Below are 19,053 nucleotides of genomic sequence, written 5' to 3'. Positions count from 1 at the left end.
TTGTTGTGTAGACCAGAATGATTGTTGCATGTTCCAGAGCCTAGTGTACGGACGGAATTAGTGGAGCAACTCCCCAACATCGCCAGTTTTTGTGCCAGTGAAGGTGGGCTGCTTGAAAACGTAATTCGAGAACATGTGGTGCCCATCCTGGTGCAGTACCTGACAGATGTGGCCAACCAGGTGAGATTCAGTTGCCTGCTGCACAATTCGTTAAATTTTAGGGTATGTTTATATTGCTTGTTTTAATAACCAGGCTTTGATTATAAAGTGGGGCATTTCACTTTGTGTTTTTATATTGAATTTTTTTTTATTTAGGTCAGGAAGAGGACACAGGTCTCCCTGCTGTTCATATTAGAACGATCGTTGATAGACCGCAGTAAGTCTTATGGCATTTCACTTTTGCTCTAGTGCTATGACGTATAGCAGAAGCCTTTTAATTTTAGGTGACAATTTTCCAGCAGCGGAATATCCTCTTGTAACAGTTGGAATATCCTCTTGTAAAATTTGTGCCAAGAAAGGCATTGCGGGTTAATGCCTTAAACTTATTCAGTGTGACAAAAAACACATGGCTAAATTGCATTATAACACAAATTCTAAATCACTAGTCTTGCGTCCTTTTCAATTTTCACTGCCCAATATTTCTTGACCTTTGCTCCTGCTTGTGCAAAAATGGTTCGTGCGAAACTGGAACCGTGCAACTTGCAGCTGCATCGTAATCGCTGGAATCTCCAACGGTAGCACTGCCATTATCAGCATCATCGGCTAAGCAGATGAGCAAAGCTAAGTCGAGCCATAGCCAAACTAACAGTGCCTGGTTCCATTTAACGTTTGCAGTTGCAGTTTTCATCCTGTATTGTCCTTTATTGTTCATTTGAAAACTGGATGAAGAAAACCTGGGCAAAACAATACTGGGGACATCTTCATTGGTTATAGCGAGGTTACTGTAATGTGAAAGCATTTATGCAGTCATGGTCAGTGGCCAGTTCAATCAGCACTGCTGCAATTGACAGCTGTGTAAGGTTTCAGCATTTCCTAGAAAAACAGCCCCTGTTCTTGGCATGTTGACATCTGGAATTTGTTCCGCACACTTGAGTATGCTTTTGTGTGCGATTTGGCATTTCCGAGCTTCATGCAATACCATACTGGATGAGGAGTGCTGTATTCTGCGATGTAGATATTTTTGCTTCCCTTGAGTAGTCCACATTACCTAGTTTATTCACTGTTTCCCCTGAGTTGTTTGTTTCTCCTTTTTGTAGGGCAACTGGAAGAGCAGATATGTACTCTGGTGGTGCACCTCACTGAAAGCGAAAATGTTGACGACTACCGCATGGAGGCTGTCGCTGTAAGTTAGTCTACTCAATTGTCTTCCCTACTATAATGATGCTAAGCTATGCACAATATTTTGATGTCATGGGGTGGGGTCTACTAAATAACTTTATAATAGAATTTTCTTAGCTCATCAGTATTCATAGCTGAGCAATGGCTGTGACTCGAAAGTTCAATGTGGGTAATGTGAGGTAGGAAAATATTGATACAATTGCGCCTTCGTCATATTAACTGCCTTGTGGTGGCATGGGAGTGCAGTTCTAATTCAAATTCCGAGGTAATAATTGGTTTTACCTTGTGTGTCTTGAGCCTTGATCATAATATCCTTATAATATCAATGTGAGCATGGGGTTGTTGCACAAGCTCCGAAAACATTGATACTCATCTTAAGTTAATGTAGGTACGTTAATGTTTGTGTAAAATGCTTCCAAACATGATGTACGTTGCCACTTGTTGCTGGCGGTTACATGCCCTAGGCTTTTGTTGTATATCTTGTACATTGAAAAAATCTTTATTGGCAGCTTTAGATATATCTGATAAGTAACTTCTAGACAAGACATTAGTAATCATTAGTGATATGTACTACTCAAGTGATGGTGCGATTTGTGCTGCACCCTGATAATTTGCACCTACTGTTGCTAACATAGGATCCAAGATCTTGTGTGGTGGTGACTGTACACTGTTTATTTATAGTATTGCAGTTTTTGTATGTTGATGCCATCTCTGACCTGCTTGAGATGCCATGGTTGTTGCTTGGCTCTTGAAATTTAAACTGCATGTGAAAATAAATATTTACCACGCATAGGTGGATTCTAAATAGCGATCCATGTTACTAATCTTTTATTCCATAAAAAAAGTAGGTAATAATAAGCTGGTTTGTCTAACCTACAGCATTTTATTAATTCATGTGTCTGTTCCAGGCTGCATGTACAGGTGGTTCATGTTATTCTGCCTATGACTGTACATTTTCTCCTGGTTTAGTTAATCTATGAACAGTCATGTATTTGGTACTCATTTTTACCTATTACATGGTGTAGCTGAACGTGATAGCCAGGTTCAACTTTCATGTTTACTACAGTGTGTGGATGCGCTCTTTGCCCTAGTTTGATCAATGGTATCGGTGTGCAACCAGTAGTAAAGAGTTATCTGCCCTTTCCACAATTTGCGGCTTGCAGACCACATGGCCACAAATGTGGCCATTTTGTTTTTCTTGTGCTGGTTGTTCTGCTCACTGGTTGCTTCCAAGTGGCCTTCAATGAGTCTTTTCAGTTTCATACTAAGTAGCCTGCAGGATCCGGCCTAGTTGTGCACTTAGCCCCTGATACCTCGGGGGTTGCAGTGTTGATTCCCTGAAAGACATGGGTAGTGAGATGAGTTCTATAGCATTGCCATCTCACTACCTTGTCTTTGTTGGAAATAGCACATGCAGTGTCAGCGGTGCCTCGACGATTACACCACGAAGCACCGGAAGAAGCCAGACATTTTTTCTGTGCAGCCGTCAAAGGGGCTGTGAAATGTATCTGATGACTAAGCATATCACAGCCACCTTTGATGAGCTGTGCATGAATTTGATTTCATCGAGACGCCACAAAGTCCTCTTGATGAGAGGCAGATTTGTTGTGAAGCAGTCAAAAAGTTTTGCCGCTTTGATGTATTGCTCCTGGGAGTCTGCAAGGATTCCAATTCTGGGCATGCATTAAGTTAGTAAAACCTGCTATTTAGTGAAGCGGCAGGCTATTGTTATCTTTGGCTGTCTCAACACTGGCTAGCTTGCGTTGGCAGCAGCATCTTCCCACACTCTTGTTGCTCTCTAATGACACAGTGGTGTCAATGCAGTGATGTGAGCACTTTTGTCTTGTCTGCTGAGATCACCTTGGCTTGCTTGAGTGTTGTGCAATGGCTGCAAATTATTAAACTATTAAACTTGCTTTTGTCACAACCATGTGTTCACCACGAGCTCTTGTATGCATAATGTGAGTGGCAGGTATTGTATATTTGCGTGCTTGCTTTCTCGTCCTCCACTTAGTCTTCTGAGACTGCTTATGTGCCAGTTTGGGCATTAGGTGAATTATCTGCAAGTTTGAGAGTCTGGTACCGAATTGATTATTTGATGAAAGCAGGGAAGGAAATTTCATTTTTGGCACGGAATTTACAAAGGAAATTTCTGTTCATTTTTTTGTTTTTTTAGTTATCACTGAATTTCATTAGTATGAATATTAAATGGCTGGAAAGAGCCCTTGTCTTCTTTAGAACCGTTATATGCCCACACGTGCGCTTTCTTTAGCTGTGTTGATAACGGCTGCTAGTTTTGTGTCCCTTCCCCACTCTCTCTCTCTCCATTCTACCGCATAAATGTGTGTAAGGGCTGCACCCAGTTTCCCGAAGCAAATGTTAAAAAAAAAAAAAAAATCCGTGTAAGGGCAGCATCTAAACTTTTCATAGCCCACGCTGGAATAGCCTTCAAAATGTACACTCGGAGAAGCTTCTAGAAGCTTCTTGACAGGTAGGGCTAAAGGGTTCCTGCGCAGTATATGCATCGACATAGCTGTTTTTCCGGGCAGCCTCACCGGCATGCTGCAACTCCTGGATGTCAGCCTTGCTGATATTCCGAAAACAGTACTCAGAATGGATGGCGCACCACTCGAGACTGCTGCGCTGGACTTTGTACGCGTGGAACTGCATGTCTATGGAAATTGAAATTCTGGTGACCTTGAAACTATGGGATACAAAGCTCGGAGTCTGAAGTCTCTGCGAGTGACAATTGAATGGTAAATAAACTCCGCACATTCACTGATTGAAATGTTTTTGCAAGGAAAACATGTCGCGTGTATGGGCCGCACCCCAAAAATTGGTCTTCGAATCTGGAAAAGTGCGGCCCTATCACGAGTTTATACGGTATATTACTCTAGGCTTCTCATGTTGTCCTTGGCTGTAATTCTGTAAATGTCTACTGCATTCCTTGGTATGTAGTTAGTTCCCAGTCTCCTACTTGCTTACTATCCCTTCATCAAATTACCTTTATCCTGTACAGTATTGCAGCATGTGTGCAGCACAGTACAATTTCATCAATTCCATTATTCAAATAATTGAACTAGAAGTGCGTTCCTGGTCAGTGCCGATGAAATCTGGGAACTAGTCAATTCATACATGGGAGGGCTCACATCAGTTTATTCGGATGGGGAATTAGGTCGAGGTAAGACACGCGAAGCCAGTGATTGTACCCTGTGCGCAGAAATTCCACCACAGTGGCGGCATAAGTGGGTGGTAGTGCTGCCCTTTATTCTCTCGTCAAGAATGTCTGGAAAACCGGTTCTCGCACATTGGCCTGTGTGATGGGGACTGCATCCCAAGCTTCGTGGATTGTAGTAGATGCATTTAGCATGAATTTGTCTTGCATTGAAGCTGGCTTGGTTTTGCAACTGGTCTGCCTGAGGATGTGTGATCGAACCCTAGCCATAGCGGCCGCCTTTCAATGGAGGTGAAAAGCAAGGCACCCGTCCGCTGTGCGATGTCTGTGCACGTAAAAGAAAGTTGCTCTGGGGCATTCCAACCCTAAAATTCTAACCAAACTAAATGGAAAGCGGAGTCTAAGTGAAATGCATGTCGCACTACTTTGTTACTTTCTCGTGTTTCTGAAGTTTCTGGCTTGCTTTGCGATTAGAAACTGAGCTGCCAGTCTCTCAACTGCTTGAGTTGAATTCTGGTAGGGCATCTTGTGACATGCACTCGAATTTATATTGAATGCTGGTGGTATGTGGTGGTATGTTCAGGTTTGAAAATATCTATTTTTGAATATAGCTCGTGGTGGTAGCGTTCAGCGGATTCGGCAGCAACTAAGTGCATCAGTTTGTACATGCTGTAAAGTGCAACTTACTGGCCTAAGTTGCACAATGTGCAGCAAGTGCAGTAGTGGTGTGGCTATAACACTGAAGCATTTAGATGCACTTCATTATGCTATGCTCTGCCAGATTCTTCTCGTGTACCTCGTTACATTCTCTTCATGGCATGCATCCGTTCCTTTAATTGTGGCGTAGTAGGAAAAAAAAAATTAGGTTTAAGCCTGTGGGACTGGGAGAAGGAATCTATGATGAGGGATTATTGCCTTGCAAGCCTAGCACAGAAACTAGCTACACTAGGTTATGCATGATGTGTGTTCAGTCTTGGCTCGGTGCACCTTGAATGTAGCTTTGTGTGTAAACAAGAGAGAGGAGCAAAGGCACCAAGTTGCTCTGTGCTCGACTGCTGGGCCAAACAATGTGGAATCGAATCCTGGCTGCGTTTTGATGGAGGCAGAAAACAAGGTGGCCATGTGCTGTGATGTACAACCCCAGGTGGTCTACATTTCTGGAGGCAGAGTCGCTCCGGGATGTTAAACCCTTTAAACCGAACCAAGCATGTGACAACTAACATATTTGTAGTGCTTTTAATGTGATTTCCAGCATTTTGAGTTAACGTCGCTGGACCACCAAACATGAAAGCTGCTGTGGTCGGGGCATCAAATTGGCTGTGGTTTGTCACTTGTTTGATATCATATCACAGCCACCTTTGATGACCCTGACCTAGCACAACTCACCGTGAAGCCAACCCGAGAGGCAGCATTGCAGGTTGGGAAACTATTGCTTGCTGCACTTGTTCGTCAAAGTGGTTGCGATGTGTTGCTGTTTGTTTCATATCACAGCCAGCTTTGATGAGCGGTTAGCATGCTATTGTCAGCGCATGCTCATCGCTTGGAGGTGTCCACAAATTTTCCTTGGTTGCTGGGGTTGCGTTGCTTGTATAAATAAGCTCTGGGGCCTCAAAACTTTGCTTGCTTTACTTATGGTAAATTTAATGTGATGTTTGCATACTTGGGGAGCTGAGTAATGAGCCGAGCTGAATTCTTTTATCTTGAGCACGTATTTTAACTCTTTCAGTTGATGACTAAGATGGCACCATATGTTGGAAAAGAAACAACTGCCGCATTGTTTCTTCCACGCTTTATCTGTCTATGCCAAGATGCCTCCTTTCACATACGCAAGGCAAGTGGAAGCTCCATGAGCACATTCTTACTGATATGCTTACGGGTTGTTTTACAAGCTTATTTTGTGGTTTTCTATTGTTTTCAACTCATAGTCACAAGAGTGGCTGCGCACACCTAAAGAATATTTTTCTTTAGCATTTTTCATGTAACGTGTTACTTTAATTGATCTTAGGATATGTGTACCTAGCAATAGTGTTATTCACAAATTGTTTTTGCTTGGCATGCAATAATTAAGTTATTAATGGTCTTTAATGTTTTGTACCTTGTACTAGAGTGGGTATGTATGTAAGGAGCGCATTGGTTTACTAGTACAATATATATATATATATATATATATATATATATATATATATATATATATATATATACATTTTTATGGTGCCATTGTGCTAGTTTGTTGGGCATTTGTTGTATTAAGCATGGAGCTCCTTTTGTCAGGTGCATCTAATTACTGTCTCCAGAAACATGCTGGTACTGCGACTGTTCTCAGTGTCATGATGTTAGATGTCTGACAACGTATGCAAGCCATCTTTGCAGATAGAGAGTAAGAGAGTAAATCTGACCAACTGTATGATCAATTGGCATATTGGCTGTTGCATTTGATGAGAATAATCTGTATTGTTTGTGTGAAGACAATGTGCGTTAAGGCAAGGTGCTTTCATCAAAGTGGGTAACACTTTTGTACACAGATACATGTGAATTGTCGTTAAAAATGTCTATTTGGGAGTAAAAACTTTCTCTCATCTTTCAGGTTTGCGCTGCAAACTTCGGGGACATCTGCAGCATTGTGGGGCAGGAGTACACAGAGGATAATCTTGTGAGTGGCAAGTTTTCTTCTTAGGGTTTATTGATCAGTTATTGTGCTGTAAAGTGGCAGTATGTTGCACGCTGCCCTACTTATGGCAGCTGTAGACCGTTCGCCCTGCTGCGATGGTGCAGTGTTTGGGCGCTCGATCCAAAGAATGTGGAATTGAGCCTCGGCCACGGTGGCCACTTTTTGATGGAGGCGAAAAGCAAGGCACCCGTGTGCTGTGCGATGTCGGTGCACATTAAAGAACCCCAGGTGGTCGAAATTTCTGGAGCCCTCCACTACATCTCTAATATCCTTGGTCGCTTTGGGATGTTAAACCCCACATCGGCAGTATTTCAGAACTTGTTAGATCGTTTCTTGTGTAAAGCCGCTAAAAACTTCATTTGTGATATGAAATAGCACTGCTGCTTTAACAGATCCTTTGAATCCTGTCTTGGCTGCCCTACACGCCTTTTTTTTTTTTTTTGCATCGTAAGTTCAACTTTTGCAGACAGCCTTCCAATTACCTCTATTAAGGTTCTAGCGTGCATTGCAAATTCCACGCAGTAAATCGGGGAATCATTCTGAATATTTTTATAATTTTCGAGAAGCCTGGTGGAAAGAAAAAGCTGCAATATGAAGTCATGTTATAATAATTTAAATATGCAAGCTATTTTTGAGGTGCAGCTTTTTTGGTGGTGTCCGGATATCTGTGTAGGCAAAGTTGAGAGGATGCAAAGCTTTTTGGTGCAAAGAAGGTCAGAAATGTGGTATAGAAACAGTGCAACCGATTAAGGACCCATTTGAGGGATTCGTAACTTTGTTGACCTGTATTACTTGTTTTTAAAGCAGTTTCCTTGTTGCATCTGCTTCCGCACTATAACTGAATGTGCATGGTGTGGCTAAAATTCAAGGGGGTATGAAAGGGTCTTCAAAGCTTTTTTTGGTTTTTCGGCATACCTTGCTGAAGCTTAGCATGCGAGTGCATAATAGAATGCTGATTTCGAATATAGTGATTTCTTTGAGATGTGGCAAATTTTCTAATTTTTGGGTAATTTCTTGATAAAAAGGTCTCTCGTCTTAAAGCTTTCATTTTTTTCTTGTGATATATTAGCAATTTGAAGAAATACGGGTTAATTACTGCCACATACTTTCTCTTTCCGATCTTGGTATTTATGATAAAGGAAATCACTTTATAGGAATTTTTCTTAGATTTATTTAAGATGTACAGTGGAAGTTTCGAACTGCCTGCATGTTCCTAAAAGGGGTATTTTTTGATGAGAAATTACATAATGGCCTGTAAGAACTGACCTAATTGGCCATATCTTCTCCTCCATATGAGATGTTTGAAACCTACCGTAAAAACCGGACTAAAGGTCTGACCGGAATATAGGTCGACCCCCTAACTGACCAATTCTAAAAATTAATTAAATCCTTTTCAGTGGCAAAAGTACCGAAAGACAGAAACAAATGAGACTCAACCCGTTGCACAGTGGTGACAGTATTTATTTTCACTTAAATGCTGCTTGTATGTACACCCGGCCAATTTTTCAACAGTATCGCGCGATCATTGACCCGCGCGTTTGTCAGCACCTTATCATCATGGCATGGAGCAGCGAAAGAAGCGAGATCAAGCGCAAGTGTACACATGCGCATGCGTTGTTTGTTTTGCCACTCAGCACCGTTAATAAGGTGCTGACAAGCACGCGGGTCCATGATCGCGCAATACTGTTGAAAAATTGGTCAGGTGTACGATACACAGAAAACACACTAAGTGCACAAGCGTTGGTCTACTCAGTCATCAGTCATCCAAACTGGTCTGATGATGAGTGCTTGTCACTGCCCACGTCCCACAGAACATCATCCTCTGTGCCGTCCAGCGCGTTGCTGATGCTGCATTTTCTAAATGCCTTTAGCACCATATCTTTGTGCAGTTTCTGGCACACAGAAGTACAGCGCCGTAGTGCAAAGCCCTTCCTCTTCATGAAGCGCCTTACCCATGATGGCGAGGCCTTGAACTGCGTCCTTGTGAGTCCTGAGGCACGCGCAATCTCTACCGCTTTCACGTGGATGCATTCGGCAGTCACAGGCAGCGGACGAAATCCGAAACCTTGGATTCTAGTTCTGGATACGGCCCAGTCCGCCCACGAAATGTTTTCTTCTGGTTGCTGCAAGTAGCAATACGCAGCTTCTGACTCCGCCAGTACCGAACGCTCTTTTCGGATACTCCAAATTCACGCTGTGCTGCCAGGTTACCGTGAAGCTCCGTGTACTCAACCCCCATTTTTCTTGTAGGCGACGGTGAATTGTAGTCAGCTTCCGCTCATTTTGAAGCAAAAAAGGCAAAAGCTGGCTTTTAGCAGAATAACTCTACTACGGTGGCTAGCTCCAGACAAAAACTCAAAATGGCGATGCCACGCCGCGCTGCTGCTGATGGCGATGGTGATGGAGGCTGTTGACTTCAGCCGCTCATTGTTGCAAGACCTCCATAGTTTTTCCGCCAACGACCGGTATATTAGACGAGGGTCGACTTTTCGCCACAATGTTTTGAAAAAAAAAAAAAAAAAAAAAAAAAAATTCGACCTATATTTTGGTTTTTACGGTAAATGCATATTTGAAATGGGCATATTCTGCACATGCATACTAAATTTTAACAAGATGTGTTGACAGGTTTCAAGACACTCATCTCTCACTAATTGATTGCTGACTGACTGGAATAAAATTGTCTATAGCCATCATTATTAAAGGGGCTATTACAAAAAAAATAAAAAACGACTGTTGCTTTCCACACCAAAAGGAAAAGTGCCCAACTTTCCAAGCTCAAAATTTGTACAGACTTGGCATTTGTTGGTAATTTTTGTTTACTGCAGTTTTATTCAGGTACTAACCTGATTCATTTGGAGTTCATCCATAAATGCCATGATACTCATGGCATCCTTTTTGAGTAAGAGGTGACTTCTGTTCATTTTGTATATACATCTTGTTCTGTAATTGAGCATTTCTAAGGGGTTATTATTGTCAGCCTGGCTGTTTTACAGGCATTGGGAATACCAGTCATTGAAACATTGCTGTTTTTGTTGTTTTTATGGATGACTAATTCTTTTCTGCAAATGTGGTCAGCCTGTCTTTCAGATGTTGTGTGAAGACTGCGTTTGGGGGGTGCGCAAGGCCTGTGCTGAAGTATTCATGCCAGTCTCTTGTGTCTGCTCACTGGAAATTCGTCGTACTAGCCTGGCACCCCTTTTTCACTGCCTGCTGGATGACCAGTCACGATGGGTAAGTGCTGTTTATTGCTTTGTGCTTTTGGCTCTTGTTGAGCTTGTGTTAGGGGCATTGAATAATAAATGAATTGTCATTAGGTTGTTGCAGTAGAATATTGCATTCGCGAACACTTAGATTTGGGACACTAACTCTGCGAGAGCTGCAGATTGTTTGTCGTTGAATTGGATGTGTTGCACGAAGTTTCGTCTGTGTTAAGGACAGTGCAAATGCAGGCTGAAAACCACAAACACTAAAGATTCAAACTTTTGATACCGTTGAAGTATCGTTGACAGCAGATGCCTTTGTACTATATTTTACATTTTGCAGCTACATTTTATTTAAACTCTGGGCATTTTTTAGGAAATAATTTCTTCCTCTTTATTGTTAAAAGGCAGAAACAAGGAATTAGTGTGTGGCTGGGCTGCCAAAGTAGCATTAGCGCTGCCTTTTGAGTGTGTGGGGCTGCTGCACTGTTGTGTGCATAATTCATAATGTTTGAGGATTGTCTGCTGCTTAAACTTCCTACTCGATGCATTGCAGGTTCGAATTGCAGCCTTCCAGGCCCTGGGGCCATTTATCTCTACATTTGCTGACCCACTGCGCACGGGACTGTACTGTAGCGAGGATGGGGTGGTGAGCATGCGAGCTCTTGAAGGCCAATCGGATGCTCAGGAAGAAAGTGAAAGCCCGGCTGAGACTCTTGTTTTGAAGGGCACTGGTACTCTGGAAAGCAAGGCTGCTGCCGATGCTTCTCGCGCAGAATCTCCTGTGGCTCCAGATACAGTGGATTGTGGCGAGGTAGGAAGCTTGAAAGCTGCATGTAGCGTATTTTTTTGTATAGAATGGTGCCTCGAGGACAAGTTTGGTGCAGGAGCTGACATGTTGGTCATGCCTTAGTGGCACGAATGCCAGGCAACTGGTGCTGCTGTATGGAGTTTTCATATGCACCAAAGAATGCCTAAGACTTATGATTTATGTGGCTGCATTGTTTGTTGTCCAGTGAAGCTCTGTGCTTGCAAATATGCCCACACTGTCCCGTAGGTCCTAGCTAAAAATTGCTTTTGCTTGCCTAAGCTCTTGTTCATTTCATAGCCTGCTCAGTGGCTCATCTAAGTTTACTGTGAAACTGTGTGCAGTAGCAGTGCATATATAAAATGCTAGTCATCTGTCACCTGTTCCTTGTTCAGTGGAATACATCAGCTGGCAGGCAAGGAATGTCTTTGTTGGTAGTGTAGGAATGAAATTGTCTATAGCCATCATTATGGAGGGGGTTGTTGCATAAAATGACTGTTGCCCCTTGCACACCAAAAAGAAAAAAGTGCCGAACTAGTTGGTTTCACGGTAAACATTCGCACCCACTTGGCATTTGCTGGCAATTTTTGTTAAAGCGATGTTTTAGTTGAACTGATTTGATTCAGTCTGAGGGCTTTTGAGAAGCCTGTGGAGTTCTTGCAATGTTATTGTTCTGCAGTGCATCTTGTCTGCCTGTTAGCAGGTTACAAATTATTCTGCCAGATACTATGGAGAAGCTTCAGCCTCTTGATCAAGGCAGTGTGAAGGCGCTTAAGCTTCGGTACAGACTACTGGTGTAGAGGTTCTAATCAACCTTCAGTTGAAAATAAACTCAAGGTGGCCCTCCTTGGAGCCACCATAATGCTGGCTAATGGCTGGAAAGTGACAAGAACAATTGTGAATTACTTCCGGAAAGCAGACTTCCGTGTGAAACGTTACATGGGATTTCGTTGGCCCCGACGACCTGCAGGCTGTTGAGGCCAAGGTTGTGGCTGCTGTCATCTGTGCCTAGCATGTCTATTCTACAATTGAAAAGATTGTGAATCAGTCACCGCACAATGCAGATGAACGTTGTCGTGCATCTTCGTTGCACATTGAATGGCCTTGGCCTTTCTCATTTAGACACCAACAGCCTTGAGGATAGCTTAAACTTTTTGGCTACAGGATCAGGATCAACTTTAGCAAGTCACAATAGAAGCGAAAGCACCAGTGAAGGTATTTTTGTTTCAGGTCGGCACAGTTGAAGATTCCACCTCTGAGAAACAAGAGCAACAGGAAGCCTTTGATGACAAAAAGCCCTGCCGAGCCTGCTCTGGCATGGCCACTGGCGAAAATGCCTGCCTCCACGAGCGCGGTGCTGTCATGGGGACCATGCCAGAGAAGCTGGAAGAGGTCGCCACAGGCTGCACTCTGGAAATGGTATGCTGGGCTGTTGCATATGCTATATTCAGGGCACATTGGCTTAGATAGCATTACCATTTTGTTATTATCTTATACCGCTGTCACACGAGCATTTCGAAGGCCCTCTAACCATTATCTATCATCTCGAAGGCCTTCCAACACTGCCACACTGGCATTTTCAATGGCCATTGAGTCGATAGTTTATAAGAGTTAACGGAGCAGCTAAGGCCTTTGAACGTCGTGCAAGGTTCCTAGCTTTGACCCGAGGAGTGCCACGTGCACACTCATGCACGGCGCGTTTACGAAACATGAACAAGCATTATTATTTCATACCTTAAATTTGCACGACAAAATATTTAGTGTGCATAATTTAAAAATAGCATCACTCTTCTCTAAGGCGCAATATTTTTGTAGTCTTTACCACTGTAACCTGAGTCGCCGAGAAAAGCAAACACAATGAAAAGAACAGCTTTATGAACTTCAAAGTGTTTAAAAAGGTTACAAAGTTGTCCTTAATGACAACTGAAAGCTTGCAGTTACTAAAAAAAAAAAAAGGTAAGTTATACTTTATCCTGCATTTATAGAATAGTAATCGGGGGTTACAGAGGGCATTACTTTTTACTGAAGGGCGCACATATAAGGGAGCGCAAAGTGTAATAAGACATGAGTGCTCATGAAAGGAAAGAGAGCTGCACATAAGCTAATATTTTACCCGAAATGTCATGGGGGGGGGGGGGGGGGGGGGGTAATATGTTGACAGTGACAGTGCTCTCAATGCAGTTTATTTAATTTGCAGTGTTTATTCTATACTACATCTACCATTTCTACTGTAATCCCATCATGATATGTTTTGGTCAGTGCTTTGGTCCCTTTACAACGGCAGTGCAGTAATGGGGCGTTTGGGTCCATTGTTCACGGGTGGAAGAATAGCATTTAAATAGGCAGGACGATCGACTGCTGCCATAGCATAATGCTTTCGTGGAGTGGATCTGTTTGCAGCACTGAAGGATTAGAAACTCCTGTCTCTATGCAGTCACGGCCGTAATGAGCCGGCAGTGAATACTTACATTATATTTAAAAATGTGTCACTCTCCCAAACCTCCCTCCCCATTTATTCCCCCATCTCCCACACTCAACTCAATGAAGTTACATTACTGCACAGGGATGTGCTGTGTGGCTGGAAATTGTTTTGCAACTTTATTTACAATGTCATGATCCTTCAAGGAAAAACCTTGGTATAAATAACGCTTTACCTTCATTTCATAAATTTTTCTTCACAAAATATTATTCTTTTTCAGGCTTCTGACAAAGCTCCTGCAGCACCAGAACAATGTGAAAGTAGTTTAGACAAAGAGAATATGGAAGGGGAGCAAGAAGGGTGCACTGAAACTGTGGGACCAAAGGAGGCTTTGTCTGTGGAAGGGGACAGGGGGCATCTCATGGTCCATGTAGGGGCCGACATCTTCAATACATTCCAGTTTTGGCGGCCTCCTATTCCAGAGGTGGGTAACTTGTTTCACACCTTTTCTTTATGCTCATGCATTAATAGTAAAATTTTGGCATTTGTGATAAGTAAAGGTCAATGAAATAACTGGGCATATTGGCTTAGATAGCATTACCATTTTGTTATTATCTTATACCGCTGTCACACGAGCATTTCGAAGGCCCTCTAACCATTATCTATCATCTCGAAGGCCTTCCAAAACTTCCACACCACACTGGCATTTTCAATGGCCATTGAGTCTATAGTTTATAAGAGTTAACGGAGCAGCTAAGGCCTTTGAACGTCGTGCAAGGTTCCTAGCTTTGACCCGAGGAGTGCCACGTGCACACTCATGCACGGCGCTCATGCACATTTTTAGCACTCGTAATAAGAATTGCAGAGGCAAAACGTGAGGAACTGAATATGAATGTAGCCCTAGCTTTTGTAGAAAAAAAAAAAGCAGTATAGTAATTCGAACTCATCGGGACCGCTAGAAATTTTTAGGTTGGTTTTCGAAATAACTGAACACATAACAAAAAAAAAAAAAAAACGACTCTGGCAAAACAGTTTGAAGAAACGCGTTACTTTTATTTCGCATATTTCTGATTACTTGTAGTCAAATGCTGGTTTGCCGCATCCGATATTTACGGCTTCGAAGATCATGTCCTCAAGTTGGTCAACTATGTAAAACAGTTCAGAACATCCACCGTGGCACTCAACAACTGCGAATAACGTTCAGCGATCCAATAACTTCAGTGAGAGCAGGTGCTCAGGGAGGCCTGTCACTGTTGTCGCTATCGTCACTGTTATCGCATATGTTTGCAACAGCAGTAACAGAGTAGTCTGTCTGCTCACTACTCTCAAAGTGGCAAAGCCAACTGTGTTGGACTCTGCCTTCTCTGTGCAGAGTGCATTGGTGCGGCCGCAATACTCTGCTTCTCTTTGTCAAGCGTACATGGGTAGTCTGAATCGGCATCAACAATGCCTTCACTGGAAAAACCAGCTTGTTCAGAACACTGCCCGATCTGTGTGCTCCACTTGTTTGGAAGGGTACATCATGAGGCACATGGCTCCGGGGAGGTCGACAGAGAGTACTCCTTGCCATTTGTAGCACAGGAGCATGTGCTTGAGCAAGTGGTGCCGATAAATCTCTTGTGTGATGAATGACACCTTGGTCTGAGATCAAAGTGGTGTTCAGAGGTAGAAATACCATGCTGATGGCCTGGAGGTGTGGGATGTTGCCATGTGCCGGGCAGTTGTCGACGGCGAAAAAGACATTCCTGCCAGTGGCCACGAACGTGCGGTCAAGTTGCCGCACATACTCCTCAAATATTGCACCTGTCACCCAGGCTTTCTTGCTTGCCTGTAGGAGAGTCATCCTTTGGCGGCAGCGGCTCATTTTTGAAGCAGCGAGATTTCAGTCTTCCCGACCACCAGTAGCAGCAGCTTGTGTTTACCGCACATGTTCACGTCAAACAGCACAGTAATCATGTCCTTAGCCTGTTTTTTACCCTCGACTTCGGTGTCTCACTGCGAATGTTTTTGTTGGCAGCATCTTGTAAAATAGTGCAGCCTCGTCAAGGTTGTAAACATCATCTGCATCGTGTTCGCTAAACAGCGATGTCAAAGTGTGCTTCTCCACATTCTTGGTAGCGCTGCCGCTCTCACCACAGACTGCCAGAAACGTGTATTACATTCTTCAAAACTTCCAAACTGTCCCAAGTTGCTTAGCCAGGTTGTCGACCTTCTCCCGCAGTATCATTCTATTGGCTGGAAGTTGGCTGCGTTTTGCTTTGTGCAGGCAGAGAAGCAGAACAGATTCCAAATTTTGATATGCGGGAGCTCGTTCTCGTGACTGCTACGAAGAATGTGTCTTGAGGTAGGCTTAGAGTATCTTAGACTGTATTGTGGACAGTGTTGAGAGGGGCACGCCTTGCCTTTTAGCCAACTCGGTATTGGAGGAAGCATTCTTGCCTGCTTCTTGGATCAAGCAAAATTCCTGCTGCTGTGAAGTTTTGCACTTTGGCATTTCGTTCATTAGTATGGTCACAGCTTTGGGAGGCATGGGGAAGAGCTGTTGCGGCACGCAACATGTGCTGCCGCTGACGCGGTGCGAAGAGAGGGTGGAGCACGCCAGGGGATGGGGTGGGGGTGAGAATTGTGTGCCAGTCTCCTTACAGTGAAGCAGGTCTTCTCCTCTGCAGTCGTGCATGGGCATTGCCGTATAGCTTCCCAAATTTTCAAATTAACCGGTCTGGCGCAGGCTGCCAGTTCAAATTATTCGGTGAAATTAACCGAGTTCGAATTATCGAGGCTTTTACTTTAGTTAACCTTGTCCTCACCCATGTCAGTGGCACACTACACTGGACGACAGCAGTCTAGCAGCATGCTTGTCACTGTTAATAACCTACACTAATGTACCCTCCTAACCATGAAATATCTTCTTGAAATCTGCATGCAGCAAAGCAATGGAAAAAGATGAAGTGAGAACGCTTGTACCCAGAGGGCCATATGTTGCACACAAGGAGCTCTAATTGACCTTCCTTCGTAGTTGTGCAGGAGCTTATTTTGCTTTTTTATGCTCATTGACATGTCCAGCAGGTGTATTATCATGCACATTTTTTTCACTTGTTTACGGTACTTGGATAAAGCTAGCTTGGAATAAACACAGAATTTGGAAAGCTCTAACTGATGCAGTTTTCATTTAGCTGGCAATATGCATACTGTATTAAAAACAGCCAGTTTTTCTGCTGCCCAGGTGGAAGTGGACATTGAATTTTTGGGAAACCGACCCACTGCTGTTCATGTGAGGGCAACGTCTCAGGGCCAAGACAATCGCTGTTTTTCGTCTGACCTTAGTGTTGAAATTCTTGGTGCTAATGGCAAGCAAATCACCGGTGACATCAACCAAGATAATGGAATTTCTCCAAGGTAAAGTGCAGTTACTTCTACTGTGTTCATTGTAGCAGTGGATTGTGACCTGTTCTTGAATTTAAGGATTTACAAAATACTGCAGATCTCGTGGTCCAAGGAAGAGGGGCAGATTGAGTCACATTTTCGAAATTCCATAAAATTGGTGCTCAGGCAAAAGTTGTAATGGTAAAATAAGAGAAGGCTAACATGGAAGGGCAGCAAATTTATTTGTTGAAAAGATTGCTCAGGTGGTGAAACATACCCACTGTGAGTGAAGTTGGGCTCTTCATTGGCAGCTGGCTTATTTAGCACTTGTTTGAAGGAGGCATTAGTTCCCGTATATGCAGTAGTTTTTCCCAGATTGTTTCAGTCATCACTACTGTGCTGGCAGTGTAAAAGTTTCAGGTTATCACTGCTTTTAGCAGTAGCTATTCATAGTGCCCTGATCAGTGGCGTAACTGAAAGTGTGAAACAAAGACGACGAGAGGAGAAAGATGAAATGAGAGGAACACTGCATTGCAATTGCATCATGCTTCAGATGGCTTCTAAATGATTTATTGCTCTAAAGTGCTCCTGATTAGAAACTTGGGTGCGCCACACTGAGCATAGTTTTACGCGCTTTTTCATGTAGGCTATCTGGCGATTCGACGCTAAAGATTCGGACAGCCTCTCTGTCTTCGCTGACGTCGGCTGACCAGGAATGCAATATTCTTTCCTCTTCAGTCACAGAAGCTTCTGTGGATTTCAACGAAGCTGGTGAAGTAGCTGGTAAGTTCAACAAAAGTGCTGATTCTGACATCTTTTCTGTCATTGTTAGGGAGTATTGCAGTTTGAAAAATGTACGTACAGTTTTTGCTTTACAGGATGGTGCGTGTATAGCGTTACGTTTAAGAAGAAAGTGGGGATCAGATTGGACAATTTTCAAGAGAAGTTGATTTTAGAAAAGTTTAGCCTTTTTGGCATCTATAATTCTCGCTCTATATTGTACTGATATATTTCTCATTCCCATTAAACTCCTGTAGTACATCCCTAGCCATTCTCTGAACAAGTTTTGCAGATGCAGGAGGGGGCATTTTTATATATAGGCACTTTATATATATATTATTTGAGATAATATTTGTCCAAGAAACGTTTTTTTGTGTGCTTTGGTACTGTCTCAAATGCCCTGGCTTTGCACATTTATTAATAGTTGTGAACATGTGTGCAAGCAGCTGCAGAGTCTGAAACTGTACTCTTGCATTTAATAGCATGCTCTGATTTGACCTTTCTTTTTTTCCAGGTGTACATAAAGTTCGGATGAGCAATTCAAAAGAGGTGGTTGGCACTGAAAACGCGCTTCTTGCCAAGTCTCTTGATAACAGTTCAGACAGCTGGTCAGCACATGATCAGGTATAAAACATTTGAGCTTTGGTATACAAAACTGATGGTTATTATTAAGGGGGGACACTGGTCATAACTATTTTTCTTATTTACCAGTCAGTCACAATTGATGCAACTTTGTGGCAAAATTTATGCAACTTTGTGGGTTTGCAGTTTTTCGGGCAGATTGCAGAACTGCAATTATTTCTTCTGCGATTCAATTATTTGGTTGGTTGGTTTGTGGGGTTTAACATCCCAAAGAGACTCGGGCTATTAGAGACGCCATAGTGGAGGCCTCCGGAAATTTCGACCACCTGGGGTTCTTTACCCCAGGTGAAAAACTTCATCTGAACACATTGCTGGACACTAGAAAGAATGAGGAACACAATGTTGCGAGCAGTTTTTTGATTGAGCAATTATTTCTTGTTTTATTGCTTAACAAAGTTCAAAGGTCCAGTATAATGACCACAAAAAACAAGCATTTTAAAAATTTTGAACAAGAAATTAAAAAAATCTACTTGCAACATTGTGTGCTCCACATATTTGGTTTCATGCTGAAAAAGAAATTTCTATATCTGCAATAGGTGCAGAGATATTAAGGCCGCAAAACTGCAAGATGTTGACAATGCATGTTTTGAGAAAAGAGCAAAAAAAGAAACTGGAATATTTACCGGACATTTACCGGAGTTGTCACGTTTTCGGCTGCGG

At 42.9% G+C, this 19,053-nt stretch overlaps 1 protein-coding gene across 3 annotated transcripts in view; it reads left to right on the top strand.

Moving 5' to 3' along the window:
- Positions 1 to 19,053, top strand: part of LOC146204042 (serine/threonine-protein phosphatase 4 regulatory subunit 1-like) — an 88,435-nt gene that overhangs the window by 28,113 nt on the left and 41,269 nt on the right. For all 3 annotated transcript variants that reach the window (XM_084589063.1, XM_084589064.1, XM_084589065.1), the window contains 12 exons: positions 38 to 180; positions 316 to 376; positions 1,257 to 1,342; positions 6,240 to 6,344; positions 7,098 to 7,163; positions 10,257 to 10,412; positions 10,938 to 11,195; positions 12,420 to 12,608; positions 13,889 to 14,092; positions 16,832 to 17,004; positions 17,618 to 17,754; positions 18,266 to 18,375. In XM_084589063.1, the coding sequence (XP_084445189.1) occupies positions 38 to 180; positions 316 to 376; positions 1,257 to 1,342; positions 6,240 to 6,344; positions 7,098 to 7,163; positions 10,257 to 10,412; positions 10,938 to 11,195; positions 12,420 to 12,608; positions 13,889 to 14,092; positions 16,832 to 17,004; positions 17,618 to 17,754; positions 18,266 to 18,375 (1,688 nt within the window). The remainder of the gene's footprint in view (positions 1 to 37; positions 181 to 315; positions 377 to 1,256; positions 1,343 to 6,239; positions 6,345 to 7,097; positions 7,164 to 10,256; positions 10,413 to 10,937; positions 11,196 to 12,419; positions 12,609 to 13,888; positions 14,093 to 16,831; positions 17,005 to 17,617; positions 17,755 to 18,265; positions 18,376 to 19,053) is intronic.

This window comes from Amblyomma maculatum, chromosome 1 (genome assembly GCF_055883805.1).
Source record: "Amblyomma maculatum isolate TAMU_Amacu chromosome 1, ASM5588380v1, whole genome shotgun sequence".
Lineage (NCBI taxonomy): Eukaryota > Metazoa > Arthropoda > Arachnida > Ixodida > Ixodidae > Amblyomma > Amblyomma maculatum.
This window is presented reverse-complemented; position numbering and strand designations above follow the sequence as displayed.